This window comes from Bombina bombina, chromosome 1 (genome assembly GCF_027579735.1).
Source record: "Bombina bombina isolate aBomBom1 chromosome 1, aBomBom1.pri, whole genome shotgun sequence".
NCBI lineage: Eukaryota > Metazoa > Chordata > Amphibia > Anura > Bombinatoridae > Bombina > Bombina bombina.
Genome location: NC_069499.1, coordinates 1,193,798,848 through 1,193,826,524, shown reverse-complemented (window position 1 = coordinate 1,193,826,524; position 27,677 = coordinate 1,193,798,848). Strand labels below are relative to the sequence as shown.

Genomic DNA, 27,677 nt, shown 5'->3' with positions numbered 1-27,677 from the left:
TCTGATGGTTACTTTCATAGACATTTCTTTTTCTGGTGGTGCAGACATAGAGAAACAGCCTGGGATCCAGGAGACCCAGGTTCAGATCCGGGCACGGCTGTGCAAAATGTTTATGGTTCTCTGAGGACCTCTGCAATTATACAAATTCTGTCCATGGTAAGGGGACCTTTCAGATTTATCACAGAGAATAGATCTGGATCCCCCTAACAATTGATTCTCTCTCGTAGAGGATTTCTCTGGAATTTTTTACTAAGGTATCTTTTTTTTTTTTTTTTTTTTTTTTTTTTTCTCCTGAGACCTTCCTGGGTGTTCGTGACTCCAGGTGGCCAGCCTGTTAGGCTGGGGAGCAGTTTCAAGCTCTCTCTTATAGCTCAGGGTCTGTGGACCCAGGAGTCTTCTCTTCCTTCCCATATACATTTTGGATTTGAAAGCAATTTTCAATGCCTTGTCAGCTTGTTCTCAATTGTATTTAGTCGGATTATCAGATTCCAGTCGGATAGAATCTCCTCCGTGGCTTACATTAACCACCTGGGAGGAACTTGGAGATCCTTGGTCATGAAGGAGGTGACTTGTATTCTGCAGTGGGCAGGAGCTCATGATTTTCTACTACCTGCCTTCTCCGTTCCAGGAATGGACAATGGGGAAGCAGATTTTTTTTATTTTTTTTTATTTTTATTTTTTTAAGCAGACCGTTATCCTTTCTGGGGAGTGGGTTTTTCCACCCTGAAGTGTTGTCAGGTTCACCCACAGGTGGAGGGTTCCGGAGCTGACTCTGACGTCTCGTCCATCTCCAAGTTTCTAAAGCTCGGTTCAAGGTCTGAAGCTTTTCAGGACGCTCTGATAGAAACCCTAGAAGTTCCTTGGATTTTCTCTCTAGCATTCTCGTTTTCCTCTGTTTGCTCTCCTTCCACGAGTTTTTGCTCGTATCAATAGGAGAGAGCATTCTATTTGCTCCTGCATGGCCTCACAGGATCTGGTTTGCGGATCCGGCGAGGATTTCATTTTTTCCTCCTTGGTTTCCTCTGAGGAAGGACCTTATACTTCAGGGTCCATTCCTCCATCTAAATCTGCATTCTCTGAAGCTGACTGCTTTGAGATTGAATGCCTAGTTTTGACTAGATGTGTTTTTTTTCTGAGGCGGTCATTAAGACCATGCTTCAGGTTCGTAATCCTGTCACTTGCAGGATTTACCATAAGGTATGGTGTAATTTTCTTTATTGGTGCAAATCTAAGGGTTTCTCCTGGAGCCGGGGGAGGATCCCTACATTTTATCTTTTCTTGAGGATGGCCTGGAGAAAGGTTTGTCAGTCAGTACTTTGAAGGATCAGTTTGCTGCACTGTCTATTCTTTTTCTCTGTCTGGCAGCTTTGCCAGATGTTCAAACTTTTGTTAAGACCCTGGTCAGATTCAGGCCTGTGTTTAATCCTGTTTCTCCTCCTTGGAGCCTTAACCTAGTTCTTAGATTTTTTGGAGCAGGCTCCGTTTGAGCTGATGCATGTTGTTGATACTGTATAAAGTTATCTTGGAAGGTTTTGGTTCCTCCTTGCTATTTCTTCCGCTCGCAGAGTTTCTGAGCTTTCAAATCTGCAGTGTGACTCTCCGTACCCTATTTTTTATGCAGATATGGTGTTCCTTCGTCCTAAATTGGGGATTCTCCCTAAGGTGGTATCGGATCGAATAATTAATCAGGAAATTGTTCCTCCTCCTTTGTGTCCTAATCTTTCTTCTCATAAGGGATTTCTTTTGCATAACTTGGATGTTGTACTTGCTCTAAAAAATTTCTTACAAGCTACTAGAGATTTTTGGCAATCTTCTGCCCTTTTTGTCATTTTCTCGGGAAAGCGTAAGGGTCAGAAGGCCACTTCTACTACTCTTTCCCTCTGGTTAAAAAGTATGATTAGTTTTGCTTATGAGACTGCTGGACAGCAGCCTCCTAAAAGAATATTACGGCTCATTCCACTAGGTAGGTCCACTGTGCTGCCTCCTTTTCTTGGGCTTTCAAAAATGAAGCTTCTGTGGAACAGATTTGCACGGCGGCTACATAGTCCTCTTTGCATACTTTATCCAAATGCTACAAATTTGATACTTTTGCCTCGGCTGAGTTTTCTTTTGGAAGAAAGGTTCTTCAAGTGGTGGTGCCTTCTGTTTAGGTCCCCCTGCCTTTTTCTCCCTCCCTGTTCATTCTGTGTCCTCTAGCTTGCGTATTAGTTCTCACTAGTAATTGGAATGATGTTGTGGACTCCATGTCATAGGAAAGAAAACAAAATTTATGCTTACCTAATAAATTTCTTTCCAGACATGGAGAGTCCACGACCCCGCCCTTTATAAAAAATTTTTTTATAATTCAGCAGTTTTTTTGAGTAAACCTCAGTCACCTCTGTACCCTTGTGTTTCTTTTTTTCCCCATTTTCCTTTGGCTGAATGACTGAGGATTATGGTTAAGGGAAGTTACACTTAACAGCTTTGCTGGGGTGCTTATTGCCTTCTCCTGCTGGCCAGGAGTTGAATATCCCACTAGTAATTGGAATGACGTCGTGGACTCTCAATGTCCGGAAAGAAAGACATTTATCAGTTAAGCATAAATTTAGTGTGTTTCACATTTCTTACATGTTGCCAGGTTAGAGGAATTGAATATGTGTATAGGTTTTCACAGTAAAGCCATTCAGCCAGAAGATTAGACCTGCCTCAGGCTAAAGGACAGAAACTGTGCATCAACCATTTCAAAAGCTTTATCGGACAAACATTCATTAGATCCAATGCAAAGACATACACCAAGTACACAATACAAATACCCAGAGGCTTGGTTTAATAAGTAACTCTTTTGTATTGAATAAACAAACTTACATTTACTTAATTTCTCCTGTTGATGCTACTGTCCTCAAGCATGTGTTAGAATAAACCCAATGACCAGTGAAATGGTTCATATCTGGAGATGTTTTGTTTAAGTATTGAAATATCACTAAAATCACTTTCCTTTTGTCATTTGCACCATTTCAGGCTGCTCTAAAGCAACTTCCAAAGAACAAGGTCCCTCAAATGGCTGTTGCTCTCAAATCTTTGACTCGAGCAAATGGGGATGCAAGTGCAGTATTTAGAGATCCAACGGGTAAGTGGCTTAGCCTGGGAGTTGAGATAATTTAAAGGGACATAGAAGTAAAAAATGTTTTATGAGAGCCTTTTGAGGTAGGCTCAGGAGTATGTGTGTAACATTGGTGCATAAATAATTTGAGCATTTAATTTTACGCTACTAACCCTGCAAGTCTGTGTTTAACCCCCTTAAAGGATAGTTAAAGGGACAGTCAACACCAAAATTGTTATAATGCCGTTACTACCATTTCCCCAGCTTTGCACAATCAACATTATATTAATATACTTTATAACATTTAAGTTTCTTAATTTCTGCCTGTTTCTAAGTCACTACAGACAGCCTCTTATCACATGATTTTTTTAATTTGCTTTTTACAACAGAAGACTGCTACTTCATGTGGGCCATATAGATAGCAATGTGCTCACGCCCGTGAGGTTGTGCACAACACAGCACCACTTGTCTAAAATGCAAGTCAATAGATAACAAATAGTCATGTTTTCATGGGGCTGTCAGAAGAGGCTTAGATACAAGGTTATCACAGAGGGAATGTTGGTTATGCAAAACTTGGAAATGGGTAATAAAGGGATTATCTATCTTTTTAAACGAACCTTTTGGAGTTGACTGTCCCTTTAAAGTCTGCTATGGAGCCCCAGAAAAATGCTGACGCAGCGATGAGCCAATCAGCTGCAGCATTTATGTATCTTTAGTTTTATATAGGCAATTAACTACTGAATTAAGATACCTACATATAAAATTAATGTTTTCATTGCATTTCAAATTGTCCCTTTTATTAAAGTGACATGAAACCCACATTTCTTTCATGATTCAGATAGAAGTAAATTTAAAACCTTTATTAAAATTGTATTCTCCATTATCAAATTTGCGTTCTCATGCTATTCTTTGTTGAAGAGATTATAGATCGGTAGCGTGCACATGTCTGCAGCACTACATGACAGGAAATAGTGCTGCCATCTAGTGCGCTTGCTAATGTAAAACGTTGTTGCAAAAATGCTGCCATATAGTGTAGCACACGCGTTCAAACGTCTGAACTTACCTTACTGCTTTTCAACAAAGGATAACAAGAAAACAAATACAATTTGATAATAGTAGTACATTGGAAAGTTGTTTAAAATTGTATATTCTGTCTGAATCATGGGACGTAAAACCTACATTTTTTTTCCTTTATTTTTTAATCGCTAAAGAAAAAAAAAGAATTATGTCCCTTTTAGTTATTTTTGCCTTTTTTTAAATTAACTCATCTTAGCAGCAATATCATACTGTGATTTTAATAGAACACAGTACCTCTCTGGAAAAAAACGATTTGGTTAGTAGTGACTTTAGCTAGTTTATTTTTAATTGTTGTTTTTTTTTGTTTTTTTTTTCCATCTGGCTATTGTTTCCTATTTTTTCCTTTCAAAAGTTGTTCCGAATATGCCGTAGAATTGAATGTTCACCTTTCCTTTTGCTCAGGCCATAAACCAATGTTCTTCTTGTTCTATTGTCTGAAGTTAGCTCTGTATGAAAAACAAGTTTAGAAAATGGCAGTTGCCCCTTGAAGGTGCAGGGAAGGATGCTTTCTAGATAAACTGTTAGACAGTGGGCAAGATTCAGGTCTTTAGTCTTTTATGCCTTAACTGGCTTCATTAGCCTCTACCGTTTCACCAGTTCCTAAGTGTTAGTCTTTGTAGCTGATTCAATAAAGAAATAGCGGATGAGGTTGAGGTTTGATGGTCATAAGTCAAAAGTTTTTATTTATTTTCACTCACTAATAATGAGAAGATTTTTGTTCTTTAAGATCACTTTTTTTCCTTAGCTCTTACGCACACACTTTCCCCCTCGCTTCTTCTCCTATTTATGTGGGTAAAATGGACACGTTTATTATATATCTATATTTGCCGGGAAATGTAAAAATAATGAAACTATATTCTTAAAGGGACAGTCTACACCAGAATTGTTATTGGTTTTAAAAGACCTCTGCCTTTGTTAATAGCACTGCGGAATCTGTTGGCGCTCTACAAATAACCGATAATAATAATAATAAAAAAAATGCATTTAAATAAGAGGCGGCCTTCAAGGTCTAATAAATTAGCATATGAACCTATAAGGTTTAGCTTTAAACTAATAATACCAAGAGAACAAAGCAAAATAGGTGATAAAAGTAAATAGGAAAATTGTTTAAAATTAAATGCCCTATCTGAATCATGAAAGTTTATTTTGGACTAGACTGTCCCTTTTTTTTTTTTCTTTTCTTTGTATAAACTTTAATGGATATGACATCAATCTTTAAGGGATAATGTATCAATCTTGGAAGGGGCTGTGGTTTATGGTCCCCCTCTCCAGCACTTTATTAATATGTATGTATATACGCTGCAGGAGGATGTCATATAAGTATGTAAAACCATGTTGGTATTATTTGTAAACAGAAATGAGAGAATTGTAACTGATTTACTAGCTACGCTAAGAAAATGTGTAGTGAATTTAGCACAGTTCCTTTTGCTATTGTTCAAAAACCCCAAGGGATGAACTTCTGATGGTCAAGACATTGGAGAATTCAATTCTCCAATTCTGCTGACTGTGTTAGATTCCACAGCAGATTTTGGTACAATAAAAAATGGGTCTTTGTGCTTTAGCTGTAGAACGTTTGAAAATAGTATAATTGATTAAATATGAATTTAAATTATTTTCCAGTTGTCTTTTACACACCTTTCGAGAGATCTTGGTTCTTGGCTATTATAGTGACCCAATAAATAAGGAAATATTGAACCCATTGTGACTGTTCTGAGCTTCATCTGAGTGTCATTATGCTTCCAATTATGCCCTGCAATTAAATTGAAAATGAGAAGGGGAAAAAAAAGCTTGTAGTTGTAGGAACACAAGTCCCTTTTTATACAAACAAAAACTTTAATAACTATAAAAACTTAATATTAGTGAAAATAACTTAACATTATTTTTTTTTTTATTAAGCCATTTTCTTTCATGTAATTACCTAGAGTCCATGAGCTAGTGACGTATGGGATATACATTCCTACCAGGAGGGGCAAAGTTTCCCAAACCTCAAAATGCCTATAAATACACCCCTCACCACACCCACAAATCAGTTTTACAAACTTTGCCTCCTGTGGAGGTGGTGAAGTAAGTTTGTGCTAGATTCTACGTTGATATGCGCTCCGCAGCAGGTTGGAGCCCGGTTTTCCTCTCAGCGTGCAGTGAATGTCAGAGTGATGTGAAGAGAGTATTGCCTCTTTGAATTCAATGATCTCCTTCTACGGGGTATATTTCATAGGTTCTCTGTTATCGGTCATAGAGATTCATCTCTTACCTCCCTTTTCAGATCGACGATATACTCTTATATATACCATTACCTCTACTGATTCTCGTTTCAGTACTGGTTTGGCTTTCTACTACATGTAGATGAGTGTCCTGGGGTAAGTAAGTCTTATTTTTGTGACACTCTAAGCTATGGTTGGGCACTTTTATAAAGTTCTAAATATTTGTGTTTAAACATTTATTTGCCTTGATTCAGGATGTTCAATATTCCTTATTTCAGACAGTCAGTTTCATTATTTGGGATAATGAATTTGAATAATCAATTTTTTTGTTACCTTAAAATTTGACTTTTTTCCCTGTGGGCTGTTAGGCTCGTGGGGGCTGAAAATGCTTTATTTTATTGCGTCATTCTTGGCTCGGACTTTTTTGGGGCAAAAAAATTTTCTTTGTTATTTCCAGCGTCATACTTGTCACCGGAAGTTGCGTCATTTTTGACGTTTTTGCGCCAAAAGTGTCGGCGTTACCGGATGTGGCGTCATTTTTGGCGCTAAAAGCATTTAGGCGCCAAATAATGTGGGCGTCTTTTTTTGGCGCTAAAAAATATGGGCGTCATTTTTGTCTCCACATTATTTAAGTCTCATTGTTTATTTGCTGCTGGTTGCTAGAAGCTTGTTCACTGGCTTTTTATCCCATTCCTGAAACTGTCATTTAAGGAATTTGATCAATTTTGCTTTATATGTTGTTTTTTCTATTACATATTGCAAGATGTCTCAGATTGACCCTGAATCAGAAGATACTTCTGGAAAATCGCTGCCTGATGCTGGATCTACCAAAGTTAAGTGTATTTGTTGTAAACTTGTGGTATCTGTTCCTCCAGCTGTTGTTTGTAATGAATGTCATGACAAACTTGTTAATGCAGATAATATTTCCTTTAGTAATGTTACATTACCTGTTGCTGTTCCATCAACATCTAATACTCAGAGTGTTCCTGTTAACATAAGAGATTTTGTTTCTAAATCCATTAAGAAGGCTATGTCTGTTATTCCTCCTTCTAGTAAACGTAAAAGGTCTTTTAAAACTTCTCATTTTTCAGATGAATTTTTAAATGAACATCCTCATTCTGATTCTGATAATGATTCCTATGTTTCAGAGGTTGATGCTGATAAATCTTCATATTTATTCAAAATGGAATTTATTCGTTCTTTACTTAAAGAAGTCTTAATTGCATTAGAAATAGAGGAATCTGGTCCTCTTGATACTAAATCTAAATGTTTAAATAAGGTTTTTAAATCTCCTGTAGTTATTCCAGAAGTTTTTCTTGTCCCTGATGCTATTTCTGAAGTAATTTCCAGGGAATGGAATAATTTGGGTAATTCATTTACTCCTTCTAAACGTTTTAAGCAATTATATCCTGTGCCATTTGACAGATTAGAGTTTTGGGACAAAATCCCTAAGGTTGATGGGGCTATCTCTACTCTTGCTAAGCGTACTACTATTCCTACGGCAGATAGTACTTCCTTTAAGGATCCTTTAGATAGGAAAATTGAATCATTTCTAAGAAAAGCTTACTTATGTTCAGGTAATCTTCTTAGACCTGCTATATCTTTAGCGGATGTTGCTGCAGCTTCAACTTTTTGGTTGGAAGCTTTAGCGCAACAAGTAACAAATCATAATTCTCATAGCATTGTTAATCTTCTTCAACATGCTAATAATTTTATTTGTGATGCTATCTTTGATATCATTAGGGTTGATGTCAGGTATATATATCTAGCTATTTTAGCTAGAAGAGCTTTATGGCTTAAAACTTGGAATGCTGATATGTCTTCCAAGTCAACTTTGCTTTCCCTTTCTTTCCAGGGTAATAAATTATTTGGTTCACAGTTAGATTCCATTATTTCAACTGTTACTGGGGGGAAAGGAACTTTTTTACCACAGGATAAAAAATCTAAAGGTAAATTTAGGTCTACTAATCGTTTTCGTTCCTTTCGTCACAATAAGGAACAAAAGCCTGATCCTTCCCCTACAGGAGCGGTATCAGTTTGGAAACCATCTCCAGTCTGGAATAAATCCAAGCCTTTTAGAAAGCCAAAGCCAGCTCCCAAGTCAACATGAAGGTGCGGCCCTCATTCCAGCCCAGCTGGTAGGGGGCAGATTACGATTTTTCAAAGAAATTTAGATCAATTCGATTCACAATCTTTGGATTCAGAACATTGTTTCACAAGGGTACAGAATAGGCTTCAAGATAAGGCCTCCTGCAAGAAGATTTTTTCTTTCCCGTGTCCCAGTAAATCTAGTGAAGGCTCAAGCATTTCTGAAATGTGTTTCAGATCTAGAGTTGGCTTTAGTAATTATGCCAGTTCCAGTTCTGGAACAGGGGCTGGGGTTTTACTCAAATCTCTTCATTGTACCAAAGAAGGAGAATTCCTTCCGACCAGTTCTGGATTTAAAAATATTGAATCATTATGTAAGGATACCAACATTCAAAATGGTAACTATAAGGACTATTCTGCCTTTTGTTCAGCAAGGGCATTATATGTCCACAATAGATTTACAGGATGCATATCTGCATATTCCGATTCATCCAGATCACTATCAGTTTCTGAGATTCTCTTTCCTAGACAAGCATTACCAGTTTGTGGCTCTGCCGTTTGGCCTAGCAACAGCTCCAAGGATTTTTACAAAGGTTCTCGGTGCCCTTCTGTCTGTAATCAGAGAACAGGGTATTGTGGTATTTCCTTATTTGGACGATATCTTGGTACTTGCTCAGTCTTCACATTTAGCAGAATCTCATACGAATCGACTTGTATTGTTTCTACGAGAACATGGTTGGAGGATCAATTTACCAAAAAGTTCTGAGATTCCTCAGACAAGGGTAACCTTTTTAGGTTTCCAGATAGATTCAGTGTCCATGACTCTGTCTCTGACAGACAAGAGACGTCTAAAATTTGGTTTCAGCTTGTCGAAACCTTCAGTCTCAATCATTCCCTTCGGGAGCCTTATGCATTCAAATTCTAGGTCTTATGACTGCTGCATCGGACGCGATCCCCTTTGCTCGTTTTCACATGCAACCTCTTTAGCTCTGTATGCTGAACCAGTGGTGCAGGGATTATACAAAGATATCTCAATTAATATCTTTAAAACCGATTGTACGACACTCTCTGACGTGGTGGACAGACCACCATTGTTTAGTTCAGGGGGCTTCTTTTGTTCTTCCGACCTGGACTGTGATTTCAACAGATGCAAGTCTGACAGGTTGGGGAGCTGTTTGGGGGTCTCTGACAGCACAAGGGGTTTGGGAATCTCAGGAGGTGAGATTACCAATCAACATTTTGGAACTTGTTTTCAGACGGACAATGTCACAACCGTGGCATATGTCAATCATCAAGGAGGGACTCACAGTCCTCTGGCTATGAAAGAAGTATCTTGAATACTGGTATGGGCGTAATCCAGCTCCTGTCTAATTTCTGCGGTTCATATCCCAGGTATAGACAATTGGGAAGTGGATTATCTCAGTCGTCAAACGTTACATCCGGGCGAATGGTCTCTTCACTCAGAGGTATTTCTTCAGATTGTTCAAATGTGGGGACTTCCAGAAATAGATCTGATGGCTTCTCATCTAAACAAGAAACTTCCCAGGTATCTGTCCAGATCCAGGGATCCTCAGGCGGAGGCAGTGGATGCATTGTCACTTCCTTGGAAGTATCATCCTGCCTATATCTTTCTGCCTCTAGTTCTTCTTCCAAGAGTGATTTCCAAGATTCTAAAGGAGTGCTTGTTTGTTCTGCTGGTGCCTCCAGCATGGCCTCACAGATTTTGGTATGCGGATCTTGTCCGGATGGCCACTTGCCAACCGTGGACTCTTCCTTTAAGACCAGACCTTCTATCGCAAGGTCCTTTTTTCCATCAGGATCTCAAATCCTTAAATTTGAAGGTATGGAGATTGAACGCTTGATTCTCAGTCATAGAGGTTTCTCTGACTCTGTGATTAATACTATGTTACAGGCTCGTAAATCTGTATCTAGGAAGATATATTATCGAGTCTGGAAGACTTATATTTCTTGGTGTTTTTCTCATCATTTTTCTTGGCATTCTTTTAGAATTCCTAGAATTTTACAGTTTCTTCAGGATGGTTTGGATAAAGGTTTGTCTGCAAGTTCCTTGAAAGGACAAATCTCTGCTCTTTCTGTTCTTTTCCACAGAAAGATTGCTAGTCTTCCTGATATTCATTGTTTTGTACAAGCTTTGGTTCGTATAAAACCTGTTAAGTCAATTTCTCCTCCTTGGAGTTTGAATTTGGTTCTGGGGGCTCTTCAAGCTCCTCCGTTTGAACCTATGCATTCGCTGGACATTTAAATTACTTTCTTGGAAAGTTTTGTTTCTTTTGGCCATCTCTTCTGCTAGAAGAGTTTCTGAATTATCTGCTCTTTCTTGTGAGTCTCCTTTTCTGATTTTTCATCAGGATAAGGCGGTGTTGCGAACTTCTTTTAAATTTTTACCTAAGGTTGTGAATTCTAACAACATTAGTAGAGAAATTGTGGTTCCTTCATTGTGTCCTAATCCTAAGAATTCTAAGGAAAGATCGTTGCATTCTTTGGATGTAGTTAGAGCTTTGAAATATGTTGAAGCTACTAAAAATTTTCTAGTCTATTTGTTATCTTTTCCGGTTCTAGGAAAGGTCAGAAGGCCTCTGCCATTTCTTTGGCGTCTTGGTTAAAGTCTTTGATTCATCATGCTTATGTCGAGTCGGGTAAAACTCCGCCTCAGAGGATTACAGCTCATTCTACTAGGTCAGTTTCTACTTCCTGGGCGTTTAGGAATGAAGCTTCGGTTGATCAGATTTGCAAAGCAGCAACTTGGTCTTCTTTGCATACTTTTACTAAATTCTACCATTTTGATGTGTTTTCTTCTTCTGAAGCAGTTTTTGGTAGAAAAGTACTTCAGGCAGCTGTTTCAGTTTGATTCTTCTGCTTATAATTTCAGGTTTTTTTTTTCATTATAAGATTTAAACTTTGTTTTGGGTGTGGATTATTTTCAGCGGAATTGGCTGTCTTTATTTTATCCCTCCCTCTCTAGTGACTCTTGCGTGGAAGATCCACATCTTGGGTATTCATTATCCCATACGTCACTAGCTCATGGACTCTTGCTAATTACATGAAAGAAAACATAATTTATGTAAGAACTTACCTGATAAATTCATTTCTTTCATATTAGCAAGAGTCCATGAGGCCCACCCTTTTTTGTGGTGGTTATGATTTTTTTGTATAAAGCACAATTATTCCAATTCCTTATTTTTTTATGCTTTCACACTTTTTTCTTATCACCCCACTTCTTGGCTATGCGTTAAACTGATTTGTGGGTGTGGTGAGGGGTGTATTTATAGGCATTTTGAGGTTTGGGCAACTTTGCCCCTCCTGGTAGGAATGTATATCCCATACGTCACTAGCTCATGGACTCTTGCCAATATGAAAGAAATGAATTTATCAGGTAAGTTCTTACATAAATTATGTTTTTAAATGGTTACAACAGCATCATCGGGTAACTACATAGCGAAATTATTGTTCATCATTTAGCTTTGAGAACTTGAACAAGAAGCGGTAGTATACATAAATGATTCGTATATTATTTTCATAAAGATATTTTGTACCACACATTTATTGTTCATATAACTAATTTTAACAACCCTAATATCCAGAGGTAAGTGTGTCAGTTGGAATTGATTATGATGTGTTCATATATTTGTATCGTTTGGGTTTTGTTCCCATATAAATATAACATCCAGTATAAAGTCCTGTTTCTCCAACATTGGTGTGTCCGGTCCACGGCGTCATCCATTATTTGTGGGAAATATTCTCCCCCACAGGGAAAGGCAAGGAGAGCACACAGCAAGAGCTGTCCATATAGCTCCCCCTCTGGCTCCGCCCCCCAGTCATTCTCCTTGCCGCTCTGAACAAGTAGCATCTCCACGGGGATGGTGAGGAGTTTGTGGTGTTAGTTGTAGTTTTTTATTCTTCTATCAAGAGTTTGTTATTTTAAAATAGTGCTGGCTTGTACTATTTACTCTACAACAGAAAAGTGATGAAGATTTCTGTTTAAGAGGGCTATGATTTTAGCACAAGTAACTAAAATCCATTGCTGTTACCACGCAGGACTGTTGAAACCAGAGAACTTCAGTTGGGGGTAACAGTTTGCAGACTTATCTGCTTCAGGTATGACTAGTCTCCTTCTAACAACACAGGCTAATGCTAGATGACAGTCATTTTTCCCCTCAGGGAAAACGGTAAGCCATTTTTCTTTCACCTCCGCAAAAAAGATAACAGGCTTCCCCTTTTTGATTTTTATGCTGGTAGACACTGTCAGGGGCCAAATGGATTGTTTTTTATTACAATATGATGACAATTGAAATGTTTTATAAGCTCATATACACTTGGGGATGTTTTTTATTGATCTGGCTTGCTTTAGACACCTAAATCTAGTCAGGAAGGCCCCTTCACTCTAGTGTACTGAGGGAGGAGGCCTCATTTTGGCACTTCAGTTAATTTCAAGGCAGTGCATGCAGTTCCATGTGAGAGGGTCCTGTGGCTCAGAAAGTGACTCCAGAAGGCTTATTTCTGTGGATGATTGACCCCTAAGAAAGGTAAAAGCTGCAGCAATGCTGTAAGCAGGGATTGTGGTGTATAAAAACGGTTAAATCCAACAATTAGCTCCGGTTTGCTTGTTTTAAGAGCTAGAGTCTCCATATTTGCTGTGCAATACTTTCTAAGCATTAAGACACTGGGGTCCAAATTTCAGAAAAATCGGATATTGCCTTCATAGTTTTTTGAACATTCAGAAATAAAGTGTGTCATTTTATTATTTAAAGAGACAGTAACGTTTTTGTTTAAAATCGTTTTTATTGCATTGTTTGCCTGCCTAAATCTGTTTAACATGTCTGTGCCATCAGATAACCTATGTCCTGTGTGTGTAGAGACAAATGTGGTTTCTCCTTCGAGTGTTTGTGATAATTGTGCCATAGCGTCCAAACAAAATGAGGACAGCTCTGTTACATTTCATAATGTTGCCCAAGATGATTTATCTAATGAAGGTAGTGGGGATAGTTCTACATCCTCTCCTTCTGTGTCTACACCAGCTTTGCCCGCGCAGGCGACACCTAGCGCGCCAGTGCTTATTTCTATGCAACAATTAACACCAGTAGTGGATAATTCTATAGCAAATCTTTTATCCAAACTGCCAGCATTTCAGAGAAAGCGTGATTGTTCAGCTTTAAATACAGATAAAAGGGATGAACAATCAGACGCTGACGATGCTTTATCTATTTTACCCTCACATCAATCGGAATTGGCTGTGAGGGAAGGGCTGTCTGAGGGTGAAATTTCAGACTCAGGAAAAATTTCTCAACTGGCAGAACCTGATATAGTAGCATTTAAGTTTAAGCTAGAACATCTCCGCGCTTTGCTAAAGGAGGTATTGGCTACTCTGGATGACTGTGATTCTATGGTAGTACCAGAGAAGTTGTGCAAATTGGACAAATTTTTAGAGGTCCCAGTGCACGACGACGCTTTTCCAATACCCAAAAGGGTAGCAAACATAGTGTAAAAGGAGTGGGAGAAGCCAGGTGTACCCTTTGCCCCACCTCCTATATTTAAGAAAATGTTTCCCATAGTAGACCCTAGAAGGGACGCATGGCAGACGGTCCCGAAGGTTGAAGGAGCTGTTTCAACACTAGCGAAGCGCACCACTATTCCTATAGAGGACAGCTGCGCTTTCAAAGATCCTATGGATAAAAAATTGGAAGGATTGCTTAAAAAGATTTTTGTTCAGCAAGGGTTCATCCTTTCTGGACAAACATTACCAGTTCGTGGCTCTTCCATTCGGTTTAGCCACCGCTCCCAGAATTTTCACAAAGGTGCTAGGGTCCCTTCCAGCGGTCCTAAGGCCGAGGGGCATCGCTGTAGCACCTTATCTAGACGACATCCTAATCCAAGCGTCGTCTCTTTCCAAAGCAAGGGCCCACACAGACATTGTGTTGGCTTTTCTCAGATCTCACGGGTGGAAGGTGAACATAGAAAAGAGTTCACTGTCACCGTCCACAAGGGTTCCTTTTCTGGGAACAATAATAGATTCTGTGTAAATGAAGATCTTCCTGACAGAAGTCAGAAAGCTAAAGCTTCTAAACGTTTGTCGAGTTCTTCATTCTATTCCTCAACCCTCCATAGCTCAGTGCATGGAAGTAATAGGACTAATGGTCGCAGCAATGGACGTGGTTCCTTTTGCTCGAATTCATCTAAGACCATTACAGCTGTGCATGCTCAATCAGTGGAATGGGGACTATACAGACTTGTCTCCCCAAATTCAAGTAGACCAGGTAACCAGGGACTCACTTCTCTGGTGGTTGACCCAAGATCACCTGTCTCAGGGAATGAGTTTCCGCAGACCGGAGTGGGTCATCGTCACGAACGACGCCAGCCTCTTGGGGTGGGGCGCGGTCTGGGACTCCCTGAAAGCTCAGGGCCTATGGTCTCGGGAAGAGTCGCTTCTCCCGATAAACATTTTGGAACTAAGAGCAATATTCTATGCGCTCCTGGCTTGGCCTCAGCTAGCGGAAGCCAGGTTCATAAGATTTCAGTCGGACAACATAACGACTGTTGCGTACATCAATCATCAGGGGGGAACAAAGAGTTCCCTAGCGATGAAGGAAGTAACCAAGATTATCCAATGGGCAGAGAATCACTCCTGCCATCTATCTGCTATTGACATCCCAGGAAGGAGGACTATTTGAGTCGTCAGACTTTCCATCCGGGGGAGTGGGAACTCCACCCAGAGGTCTTTGCTCAGTTAACCCAATTATGGGGCATTCCAGACATGGATCTAATGGCGTCCCGTCAGAACTTCAAGATTCCTTGCTACGGGTCCAGATCCAGGGATCCCAAGGCGACTAGTGGATGCATTAGTGGCGCCTTGGTCGTTCAACCTAGCGTATGTGTTTCCACCGTTTCCTCTCCTTCCCAGGCTCATAGCCAGGATCAAACAGGAGAAGGCCTCTGTGATTCTGATAGCTCCTGCGTGGCCACGCAGGACTTGGTATGCAGAACTGGTGAATATGTCATCGGCTCCACCATGGAAGCTACCTTTGAGACAGGATCTTCTAGTACAAGGTCCATTTGAACATCCAAATCTAGTTTCTCTGCAGCTGACTGCTTGGAAATTGAACGCTTGATTTTATCCAAGCGTGGGTTTTCGAATTCTGTGATAGATACTCTGGTCCAAGCCAGAAAACCTGTGACTAGAAAGATTTACCATAAAATATGGAAAAAATATATCTTCTGGTGTGAATCCAAGGGATTCTCCTGGAGTAAGATTAAAATTCCAAAGATTCTTTCCTTTCTCCAAGAAGGTTTGAATAAAGGGTTGTCAGCTAGTTCTCTAAAAGGACAGATTTCTGCTTTATCTGTCTTGTTACACAAACGACTGGCAGCTGTGCCAGATGTACAAGCTTTTGTTCAGGCTTTGGTTAGAATCAAGCCTGTTTACAGACCCATGACTCCTCCTTGGAGTCTAAATTTAGTTCTTTCAGTTCTTCAAGGGGTTCCGTTTGAACCTTTACATTCCATAGATATTAAGTTATTATCTTGGAAAGTTCTGTTTTTGGTTGCTATTTCTTCTGCTAGAAGAGTTTCTGAATTATCTGCTTTGCAATGTAATCTACCCTATCTGGTTTTCCATTCAGATAAGGTTGTTTTGCGTACTAAGCCTGGTTTTCTTCCAAAAGTTGTTTCCAACAAGAATATTAACCAGGAAATAGTTGTTCCTTCTCTGTGTCCGAATCCAGTTTCAAAGAAGGAACGTTTATTACACAATTTAGATGTTGTTCGTGCTTTAAAGTTCTACTTAGAAGCAACAAAAGATTTTAGACAAACCTCATCTTTGTTTGTCGTTTACTCTGGTAAGAGGAGAGGTCAAAAAGCTACTGCTACCTCTCTCTCTTTCTGGCTGAAAAGCATTATCCGATTGGCTTATGAGACTGCCGGACGGCAACCTCCTGACCGAATCACATCTCACTCTACTAGGGCTGTGGCTTCCACTTGGGCCTACAAGAACGAGGCTTCTGTTGATCAGATATGTAAGGCAGCGACTTGGTCCTCTCTGCACACTTTTGCCAAATTCTACAAATTTGATACTTATGCTTCTTCGGAGGCTATTTTTGGGAGAAAGGTTTTGCAAGCCGTGGTGCCTTCCATTTAGGTAACCTGATTTGCTCCCTCCCTTCATCCGTGTCCTAAAGCTTTGGTATTGGTTCCCACAAGTAATGGATGACGCCGTGGACCGGACACACCAATGTTGGAGAAAACAGAATTTATGCTTACCTGATAAATTACTTTCTCCAACGGTGTGTCCGGTCCACGGCCCGCCCTGGTTTCCTAATCAGGTTGAAATTTTTTTTCTTTATACACTACAGTCACCACAGCACCCTATAGTTTCTCCTTTTTCTCCTAACCGTCGGTCGAATGACTGGGGGGCGGAGCCAGAGGGGGAGCTATATGGACAGCTCTTGCTGTGTGCTCTCCTTGCCTTTCCCTGTGGGGGAGAATATTTCCCACAAGTAATGGATGACGCCGTGGACCGGACACACCGTTGGAGAAAGTAATTTATCAGGTAAGCATAAATTCTGTTTTTCCCAGGAAGCTATAATGAAGTTTCTCCAGGTTTAAGATCGTGTTTACTTCTGATACCCACTGAGAGAATTTTGGTATTTCTGCTTTTTCCAGAATCTGGGTATTAATCTTTATGCGCAGGTTATCATACATGTAAATCATTTTTTCCTATATGTGCATTAGGGCTGGGCGATATGGGGGAGGGGGGGGGAAATATTGCGTTTTGTTTCTATAAAAAATAGCAATTGCGATTTAATCGCGATTTTCACGTCTGCACCCCCTGTAACACCTATAAGCCCCCCTCTGTAACCTAAATAAGCTTCCACTGTAACCCCCTTCTGTAACCTACACAAGCCCCATCAGCTCTCACTGTAACCCCCAATAAGCACCCCCTTTAACATCATAAGCACCGCCTGTAACCACTATCAGCGCACCCCCTCCCTGTAACCTGCATCAGTCAGCCACAGCGCGCGCACCCCCCTCCCTGTATCCCGCATCAGCCACAGCGCTCCCCGGTAAGTCGACTCAATGTCGCAAGGCGGCACGGCAAGTCAGCGGCCCTCGGCCCTCCTGTACGTCATAGGTGAAGTCAAAGGGGGCGGGGCTAAAAATTGCATACTCTCACGGTTTTAAAACTGCAGTGATTAATCGTGCAGCCCTAATGTGCATCTTATTTTGGGTGTTTGGTTCAGTAAGACTATAGTAGGGTCGAGTGTGATGTTGACCGCCAATTTATTTATGTATTTAGAAATCTGATCCCACAGTGATTTTATTTTGGGGCATGACCACCATATGTGTCATGGTCCCTATCTCGCCACAATGCCTCCAGCAAAGGGGGGATGCCTGTGGGTAAATCTTGTGGAGTTTGTGGGGGGGGGGTAAGGTACCATTGTGAAAGGTTTTTGTAATTTAGTTCTACTAAGTTTGGGGAGAAAGAAGATTTTTTTTTTTTAGTTGAGGTGAAGGTTAGGACCCATTGTGTTTCTATGGGTGCTATCTGGAGTTCATGCTCCCATTGTTTCATATAAGAAGGTTTATTTTTAGGGAATTTTTTGTTCAGTAATTTGTAGATGAGAGAGATGAGATTTAGCCAATATGTGTGTTTTGCATATCATTTAGTGAAAATAACTCTTATGAAAAGATTTATACATTTGTCAGCTACTCAAGCCTTAGAAAAATCCCTAGAATACTCTCAAAAATAAAGGTTCAAGTCAAAAGCGCATAATTATTCCCCATAAAGTGTGAGTTTAGGAACGCCACACACTGAAAGTGGCTCTGCTATTCTGCATGACAGCAGGAAATGCAAATGTCAGGCGGGGACACCCCTTGTGCTAAAAATGTTGAAAAAATTGAAAATAAATTAAATAAACATTTTGGCCATTTATCAAATCTTCATGGAGCGTAAAACCATTCAAAAGGCCTTCCAGATGATCTAGTCAAGTCATTGGAGCTATTAAATAGTTCATCTACTAAATTATTCTAAACAGAAAAGCACTATACTTATAATTCTAAAGAAAAAAAAATGAAATTTGTCCACTCAGCATCCAGTTCTCACAAGAATTCACTTTTTTTTTAAAAAAAAAAACTTAGTTTCTCCAACATAGGTGTGTCCGGTCCACGGCGTCATCCTTACTTGTGGGATATTCTCTTCCCCAACAGGAAATGGCAAAGAGCCCAGCAAAGCTGGTCATATGATCCCTCCTAGGCTCCGTCTACCCCAGTCATTCTCTTTGCCGTTGCACAGGCAACATCTCCACGGAGATGGCTAAGAGTTTTTTGGTGTTTAAATGTAGTTTTCTCCAACATAGGTGTGTCCGGTCCACGGCGTCATCCTTACTTGTGGGATATTCTCTTCCCCAACAGGAAATGGCAAACAGCCCAGCAAAGCTGGTCACATGATCCCTCCTAGGCTCCGCCTTCCCCAGTCATTCTCTTTGCCGTTGTACAGGCAACATCTCCACGGAGATGGCTTAGAGTTTTTTGGTGTTTAAATGTAGTTTTTATTCTTCAATCAAGAGTTTGTTATTTTAAAATAGTGCTGGTATGTACTATTTACTCTGAAACAGAAAAGAGATGAAGATTTCTGTTTGTAAGAGGAAAATGATTTTAGCAACCGTTACTAAAATCGATGGCTGTTTCCACACAGGACTGTTGAGAGGAATTAACTTCAGTTGGGGGAAACAGTGAGCAGACTTTTGCTGCTTGAGGTATGACACATTTCTAACAAGACTTGGTAATGCTGGAAGCTGTCATTTTCCCTATGGGATCCGGTAAGCCATTTTTATTAAATAGGAATAAAGGGCTTCACAAGGGCTTTAAAGACTGGTAGACATTTTTCTGGGCTAAAACGATTGATTTATAAGCATTTTTAATAGTTTATAGCTTTGAGGAGTTATTTTATTCTTGGGAATTATGTTAAATAACCGGCAGGCACTGTATTGGACACCTTTTTCACTGGGGGCCTTCTCTAATCATAGGCAGAGCCTCATTTTCGCGCCACTAATGCGCAGTTGTTTTTGGGAAGCAAGGCATGCAGATGCATGTGTGAGGAGCTCAGATACATAGAAAAAGCTTACTGAAGGCGTCATTTGGTATCGTATTCCCCTCTGGGCTTGGTTGGGTCTCAGCAAAGCAGATACCAGGGACTGTATAGGGGTTAAATATAAAAACGGCCCCGGTTCCGTTATTTTAAGAGTTAAAGCTTTCAAATTTGGTGTGCAATACTTTTAAGGCTTTAAGACACTGTGGTGAAATTTTGGTGAATTTTGAACAATTCCTTCATACTTTTTCACATATTCAGTAATAAAGTGTGTTCAGTTTAAAATTTAAAGTGACAGTAACGGTTTTATTTTAAAACGTTTTTTGTACTTTGTTATCAAGTTTATGCCTGTTTAACATGTCTGAACTATCAGATAGACTATGTTCTGTATGTGAGGAAGCCAAGGTTCCTTCTCATTTAAATAGATGTGATGTATGTGACAAACAATTTAGAGAAAATGATGCCCAAGATGATTCCTCAAGTGAGGGGAGTAAGCATGGTACTGCATCATCCCCTCCTTCGTCTACGCCAGTCTTGCCCACACAGGAGGCCCCTAGTACATCTAGTGCGCCAATACTCCTTACTATGCAACAATTAACGGCTGTAATGGATAATTCTATCAAAAACATTTTAGCCAAAATGCCCACTTATCAGCGAAAGCGCGACTGCTCTGTTTTAGAAAATACCGAAGAGCATGAGGACGCTGATGATAATGGTTCTGACATGCCCCTACACCAGTCTGAGGGGGCCAGGGAGGTTTTGTCTGAGGGAGAAATTTCAGATTCAGGAAAAATTTCTCAACAAGCTGAACCTGATGTGATTACATTCAAATTTTAATTGGAACATCTCCGCGCTCTGCTTAAGGAGGTGTTATCTACTCTGGATGATTGTGACAATTTGGTCATTCCAGAGAAGTTATGTAAGATGGACAAGTTCCTAGAGGTCCCGGGGCCCCCCAAAGCTTTTCCTATACCCAAGCGGGTGGCGGACATTGTAAACAAAGAATGGGAAAGGCCCGGCATACCTTTTGTCCCTCCCCCTATATTTAAGAAATTTTTTCCTATGGTCGACCCCAGAAAGGACTTATGGCAGACAGTCCCCAAGGTCGAGGGGGCGGTTTCTACTCTAAACAAACGCACTACTATCCCTATAGAAGATAGTTGTGCTTTCAAAGATCCTATGGATAAAAAATTAGAGGGTTTGCTTAAAAGGATGTTTGTTCAGCAAGGTTACCTTCTACAACCAATTTCATGCATTGTTCCTGTCACTACAGCAGCGTGTTTCTGGTTCGATGAACTAGAAAAGTCGCTCAATAAAGATTCTTCTTATGAGGAGATTATGGACAGAATTCATGCTCTTAAATTGGCTAACTCTTTTACTTTAGACGCCACTTTGCAAGATTAGCGGCGAAAAATTCGGGGTTTGCTATTGTGGCGCGCAGCGCGCTTTGGCTAAAATCTTGGTCAGCGGATGCGTCTTCCAAGAACAAATTGCTTAACATACCTTTCAAGGGGAAAACGCTGTTTGGCCCTGACTTGAAAGAGATTATTTCAGATATCACTGGGGGTAAGGGCCACGCCCTTCCTCAGGATAGGTCTTTTAAGGCTAAAAATAAACCAAATTTTCGTCCCTTTCGCAGAAACGGACCAGCCCCAAGTTCTACATCCTCTAAGCAAGAGGGTAATACTTCTCAAACCAAGCCAGCCTGGAGGCCAATGCAAGGCTGGAACAAAGGTAAGCAGGCCAAGAAACCTGCCACTGCTACCAAGACAGCATGAGATGTTGGCCCCCGATCCGGGACCGGATCTGGTGGGGGGCAGACTTTCTCTCTTCGCTCAGGCTTGGGCAAGAGATGTTCTGGATCCTTGGGCACTAGAAATAGTCTCCCAAGGTTATCTTCTGGAATTCAAGGAGCTACCCCCAAGGGGGAGGTTCCACAGGTCTCAATTGTCTTCAGACCACATAAAAAGACAGGCATTCTTACATTGTGTAGAAGACCTGTTCAAAATGGGAGTGATTCATCCTGTTCCATTAGGAGAACAAGGGATGGGATTCTACTCCTATCTGTTCGTAGTTCCCAAAAAAGAGGGAACATTCAGACTAATCTTAGATCTCAAGATCCTAAACAAATTTCTCAAGGTTCCATCGTTCAAAATGGAAACCATTCGGACAATTCTTCCTACCATCCAGGAAGGTCAATTCATGACCACGGTGGATTTAAAGGATGCGTATCTACATATTCCTATCCACAAGGAACATCATTGGTTCCTAAGGTTCGCCTTTCTGGACAAGCATTACCAGTTTGTGGCACTTCCATTCGGATTAGCCACTGCTCCAAGAATTTTCACAAAGGTACTAGGGTCCCTTCTAGCGGTGCTAAGACCAAGGGGCATTGCAGTAGTACCTTACTTGGACGACATACTGATTCAAGCGTCGTCTCTACCACAAGCAAAGGCTCATACGGACATTGTCCTGGCCTTTCTCAGATCTCACGGGTGGAAAGTGAACGTAGAAAAAAGTTCTCTATCTCCGTCAACAAGAGTTCCCTTCTTGTGAACAATAATAGACTCCTTAGAAATGAGGATTTTTCTGACAGAGGCCAGAAAATCAAAACTTCTAAGCTCTTGTCAAGTACTTCATTCTGTTCTTCTTCCTTCCATAGCGCAGTGCATGGAAGTAATAGGTTTGATGGTCGCGGCAATGGACATAGTTCCTTTTGCGAGAATTCATCTAAGACCATTACAACTGTGCATGCTCAGTCAGTGGAATGGGGATTATACAGACTTATCTCCGACGATACAAGTAGATCAGAGGACCAGAGATTCACTCCGTTGGTGGCTGACCCTGGACAACCTGTCACAAGGGATGAGCTTCCGCAGACCAGAGTGTGTCATTGTCACGACCGACGCCAGTCTGGTGGGCTGGGGCGCGGTCTGGGAACCCCTGAAAGCTCAGGGTCTTTGGTCTCGGGAAGAATCTCTTCTCCCGATAAATATTCTGGAACTGAGAGCGATATTCAATGCTCTCAAGGCTTGGCCTCAGCTAGCAAAGGCCAAATTCATACGGTTTCAATCAGACAACATGACGACTGTTGCGTATATCAAGCATCAGGGGGGAACAAGGAGTTCCCTGGCGATGGAAGAAGTGACCAAAATAATTCAATGGGCGGAGACTCACTCCTGCTACTTGTCTGCAATCCACATCCCAGGAGTGGAAAATTGGGAAGCGGATTTTCTGAGTCGTCAGACATTTCATCCGGGGGAGTGGGAACTCCATCCGGAAATCTTTGCCCAAATAATTCAATTGTGGGGCATTCCAGACATGGATCTGATGGCGTCTCGTCAGAACTTCAAGGTTCCTTTCTACGGGTCCAGATCCAGGGATCCCAAGGCGACTCTAGTGGATGCACTAGTAGCACCTTGGAGCTTCAACCTAGCTTATGTGTTCCCACCGTTTCCTCTCATTCCCAGGCTGGTAGCCAGGATCAAACAGGAGAGGGTATCGGTGATCTTGATAGCTCCGGCGTGGCCACGCAGGACTTGGTATGCAGATCTGGTGAATATGTCATCGGCTCCACCATGGAAGCTACCTTTGAGACAGGACCTTCTTGTTCAAGGTCCGTTCGAACATCCGAATCTGGCCTCACTCCAACTGACTGCTTGGAGATTGAACGCTTGATTTTATCAAAGCGAGGGTTCTCAGATTCTGTCATTGATACTCTTGTTCAGGCCAGAAAGCCTGTAACTTGAAAAATCTACCATAAAATATGGAAAAAATATATCTGTTGGTGTGAATCTAAAGGATTCCCATGGAACAAGATAAAAATTCCTAAGATTCTATCCTTTCTTCAAGAAGGTTTGGAGAAAGGATTATCTGCAAGTTCTTTGAAGGGACAGATTTCTGCTTTATCTGTTTTACTTCACAAAAAGCTGGCGGCTGTGCCAGATGTTCAAGCTTTTGTTCAGGCTCTGGTTAGAATCAAGCCTGTTTACAAACCTTTGACTCCTCCTTGGAGTCTTAATTTAGTTCTTTCAGTTCTTCAGGGGGTTCCGTTTGAACCCCTACATTCCGTTGATATCAAGTTATTATCTTGGAAAGTTTTGTTTTTGGTTGCAATTTCTTCTGCTAGAAGAGTTTCAGAGTTATCTGCTCTGCAGTGTTCTCTTCCTTATCTGGTGTTCCATGCAGATAAGGTGGTTTTGCGTACTAAACCTGGTTTTCTTCCGAAAGTTGTTTCTAACAAAAATATTAACCAGGAGATAGTCGTGCCTTCTTTGTGTCCGAATCCAGTTTCAAAGAAGGAACGTTTGTTGCACAATTTGGATGTAGTTCGTGCTCTAAAATACTATTTAGAGGCTACAAAGGATTTCAGACAAACATCTTCCTTGTTTGTTGTTTATTCTGGTAAAAGGAGAGGTCAAAAAGCAACTTCTACCTCTCTCTCTTTTTGGCTTAAAAGCATCATCAGATTGGCTTATGAGACTGCCGGACGGCAGCCTCCTGAAAGAATCACAGCTCATTCCACTAGGGCCGTGGCTTCCACATGGGCCTTCAAGAACGAGGCTTCTGTTGACCAGATATGTAAGGCAGCGACTTGGTCTTCACTGCACACTTTTACTAAATTTTACAAATTTGATACTTTTGCTTCTTCTGAGGCTATTTTTGGGAGAAAGGTTTTGCAAGCCGTGGTGCCTTCCATCTAGGTGACTTGATTTGCTCCCTCCCATCATCCGTGTCCTAAAGCTTTGGTATTGGTTCCCACAAGTAAGGATGACGCCGTGGACCGGACACACCTATGTTGGAGAAAACAGAATTTATGTTTACCTGATAAATTACTTTCTCCAACGGTGTGTCCGGTCCACGGCCCGCCCTGGTTTTTTAATCAGGTCTGATGATTTATTTTCTCTAACTACAGTCACCACGGTATCATGATTTCTCCTATGCAAATATTCCACCTTTACGTCGGTCGAATGACTGGGGAAGGCGGAGCCTAGGAGGGATCATGTGACCAGCTTTGCTGGGCTCTTTGCCATTTCCTGTTGGGGAAGAGAATATCCCACAAGTAAGGATGACGCCGTGGACCGGACACACCGTTGGAGAAAGTAATTTATCAGGTTAACATAAATTCTGTTTTTATTCTTCAATCAAGTGTTTGTTATTTTAAAATAGTGCTGGTATGTACTATTTACTCTGAAACAGAAAAGAGAAGAAGATTTCTGTTTGTAAGAGGAAGATGATTTTAGCAAACGTTACTAAGATCGATTGCTGTTTCCACACAGGACTGTTGAGATGAAGTAACTTCAGTTGGGGGAAGCAGTTGGCAGACTTTTCTGCCTGAGGTATGACTGGCCACATTTCTAACACGACTTGGTAATGCTGGAAGGCTGTCATTTTCCCTATAGGGACCGGTAAGCCATTTTCTTAGATTAAGTAAAAGAATAAAGGCTTTATAAGGGCTTAAAAAACTGGTAGACATTTTTCTGGGCTAAAACGATTACTTTGCTAAGCATATTTGACAGATTATAGCGCTTTATAGTTATTATAATCTTGGGGATTGTTGTTAAAAAACGGCAGGCACTGTATGGACACCTTTTTCAGATGGGGGCCTTCTCTAGTCATAGGCAGAGCCTCATTTTCGCGCCACTAATGCGCAGTTGTTTTTGGAAGGCAAGGCATGCAGATGCATGTGTGAGGAGCTAAGAACCACTGAAAAAGCCTATAGAAGGCGTCATTTGGTATCGTATTCCCCCCTGGGCTTGGTTGGGTCTCAGCAAAGCAGATTCCTGGGACTGTATAGGGGTTAAATGTAAAAACGGCTCCGGTTCCGTTATTTTAAGGGTTAAAGCTTTCAAATTTGGTGTGCAATACTTTTAAGGCTTTAAGACACTGTGGTGGAATTTTGGTGAATTTTGAACAATTGCTTCATACTTTTTCGCATATTCAGTAATAAAGTGTGTTCTGTTTAAAATTTAAAGTGACAGTAACGGTTTTATTTTAAAACGTTTTTTGTGCTTTGTTGACAAGTTTAAGCCTGTTTAACATGTCTGAACCATCAGATAAACGATGTTCTATATGTATGAAAGCCAATGTGTCTCCCCATTTAAATATATGTGATAATTGTGACATGGTGTCCAAACAAAGTAGGGACAATGATGCCACAGATAATAATAGTGCCCAAGATGATTCTTCAGATGAGGGGAGTAAGCATGGTACTGCATCACCCCCTTCTGTGTCTACACCAGTTTTGCCCACACAAGAGGCCCCTAGTACATCTAGTGCGCCAATACTTATTACTATGCAACAATTAACGGCTGTTATGGATAATTCTATTGCAAATATTTTATCTAAAATGCCTACTTATCAATGAAAGCGCGATTGCTCTGTTTTAAACACTGAAGAGCAAGAGGACGCTGATGATAACGTTTCTGACATACCCTCACACCAATCTGAAGGGGCCAGGAGGGAGGTTTTGTCTGAGGGAGAAATTTCAGATTCAGGAAAAATCTCTCAACAAGCTGAACCTGATGTTGTAACATTTAAATTTAAATTAGAACATCTCCGCGCACTGCTTAAGGAGGTATTATCTATTCTGGATGATTGTGACAATTTGGTAATTCCAGAGAAATTATGTAATATGGACAAGTTCCTAGAGGTTCCGGTGCCCCCCGATGCTTTTCCTATACCCAAGCGGGTGGCGGACATAGTAAACAAGGAATGGGAAAGGCCCGGCATACCTGTTGTTCCTCCCCCTATATTTAAGAAATTATTTCCTATAGTCGACCCCAGAAAGGACTTATGGCAGACAGTCCCTAAGGTCGAGGGGGCGGTCTCTACTCTAAACAAACGCACTACTATTCCCATAGAAGATAGTTGTGCTTTTAAAGATCCTATGGATAAAAAATTAGAGGGTTTGCTTAAGAAAATGTTTGTTCAGCAAGGTTACCTTCTTCAACCAATTTCATGCATTGTTCCTGTCACTACGGCAGCGTGTTTCTGGTTCGAAGAACTAGAAAAATCGCTCAATAAAGAATCTTCGTATGAGGAGGTTATGGACAGAGTTCATGCACTTAAATTGGCTAACTCTTTTATTCTAGATGCCGCTTTGCAATTAGCGAGATTAGCGGCGAAAAATTCAGGGTTTGCTATCGTGGCGCGCAGAGCGCTCTGGCTAAAGTCTTGGTCAGCGGATGTGTCTTCCAAGACAAAATTGCTTAACATCCCTTTCAAGGGCAAAACACTGTTTGGTCCTGATTTGAAAGAGATTATTTCAGACATCACCGGAGGAAAGGGCCACGCCCTTCCTCAGGATAGGTCTTTTAAGGCTAGAAATAAGCCTAATTTTCGTCCCTTTCGCAGAAACGGACCAGCCTCTACTTCTACATCCTCTAAGCAAGAGGGTAATACTTTTCAACCCAAACCAGCCTGGAGACCGATGCAAGGCTGGAACAAGGGTAAGCAGGCCAAGAAGCCTGCCGCTGCTACTAAAACAGCATGAAGGGATGGCCCCCGATCCGGGACCGGATCTGGTGGGGGGCAGACTTTCTCTCTTTGCTCAGGCCTGGGCAAGAGATGTTCAGGATCCTTGGGCACTAGAAATAGTTTCTCAAGGTTATCTCCTGGAATTCAAGGAACTACCCCCAAGGGGAAGGTTCCACAGGTCTCAATTATCTTCAAACCAAATAAAAAGACAGGCATTCTTACATTGTGTAGAAGACCTGTTAAGGATGGGAGTAATTCATCCAGTTCCAATAAGAGAACAAGGGATGGGGTTTTACTCCAACCTGTTCATAGTTCCCAAAAAAGAGGGAACATTCAGACCAATTCTAGATCTCAAGATCCTAAACAAATTTCTCAGGGTTCCATCGTTCAAAATGGAAACCATTCGAACGATCCTTCCTACCATCCAGGAAGGTCAATTTATGACCACGGTGGATTTAAAGGATGTGTACCTCCATATTCCTATCCACAAGGAACATCATCAGTTCCTAAGGTTCGCTTTTCTGGACAAGCATTACCAGTTTGTGGCACTTCCATTCGGATTAGCCACTGCTCCGAGAATTTTCACAAAGGTACTAGGGTCCCTTCTAGCAGTTCTAAGACCAAGGGGCATTGCAGTAGTACCGTACTTGGACGA

The 27,677-nt window shown here is 41.0% G+C and overlaps 1 protein-coding gene across 1 annotated transcript in view; it reads left to right on the top strand.

The window, feature by feature from the left end:
• HROB (homologous recombination factor with OB-fold) overlaps positions 1 to 27,677 on the top strand; it is a 108,153-nt gene that overhangs the window by 27,547 nt on the left and 52,929 nt on the right. Inside the window, exon 6 of the mRNA XM_053700060.1 lies at positions 2,998 to 3,106. Within this exon, the coding sequence (XP_053556035.1) occupies positions 2,998 to 3,106 (109 nt within the window). The remainder of the gene's footprint in view (positions 1 to 2,997; positions 3,107 to 27,677) is intronic.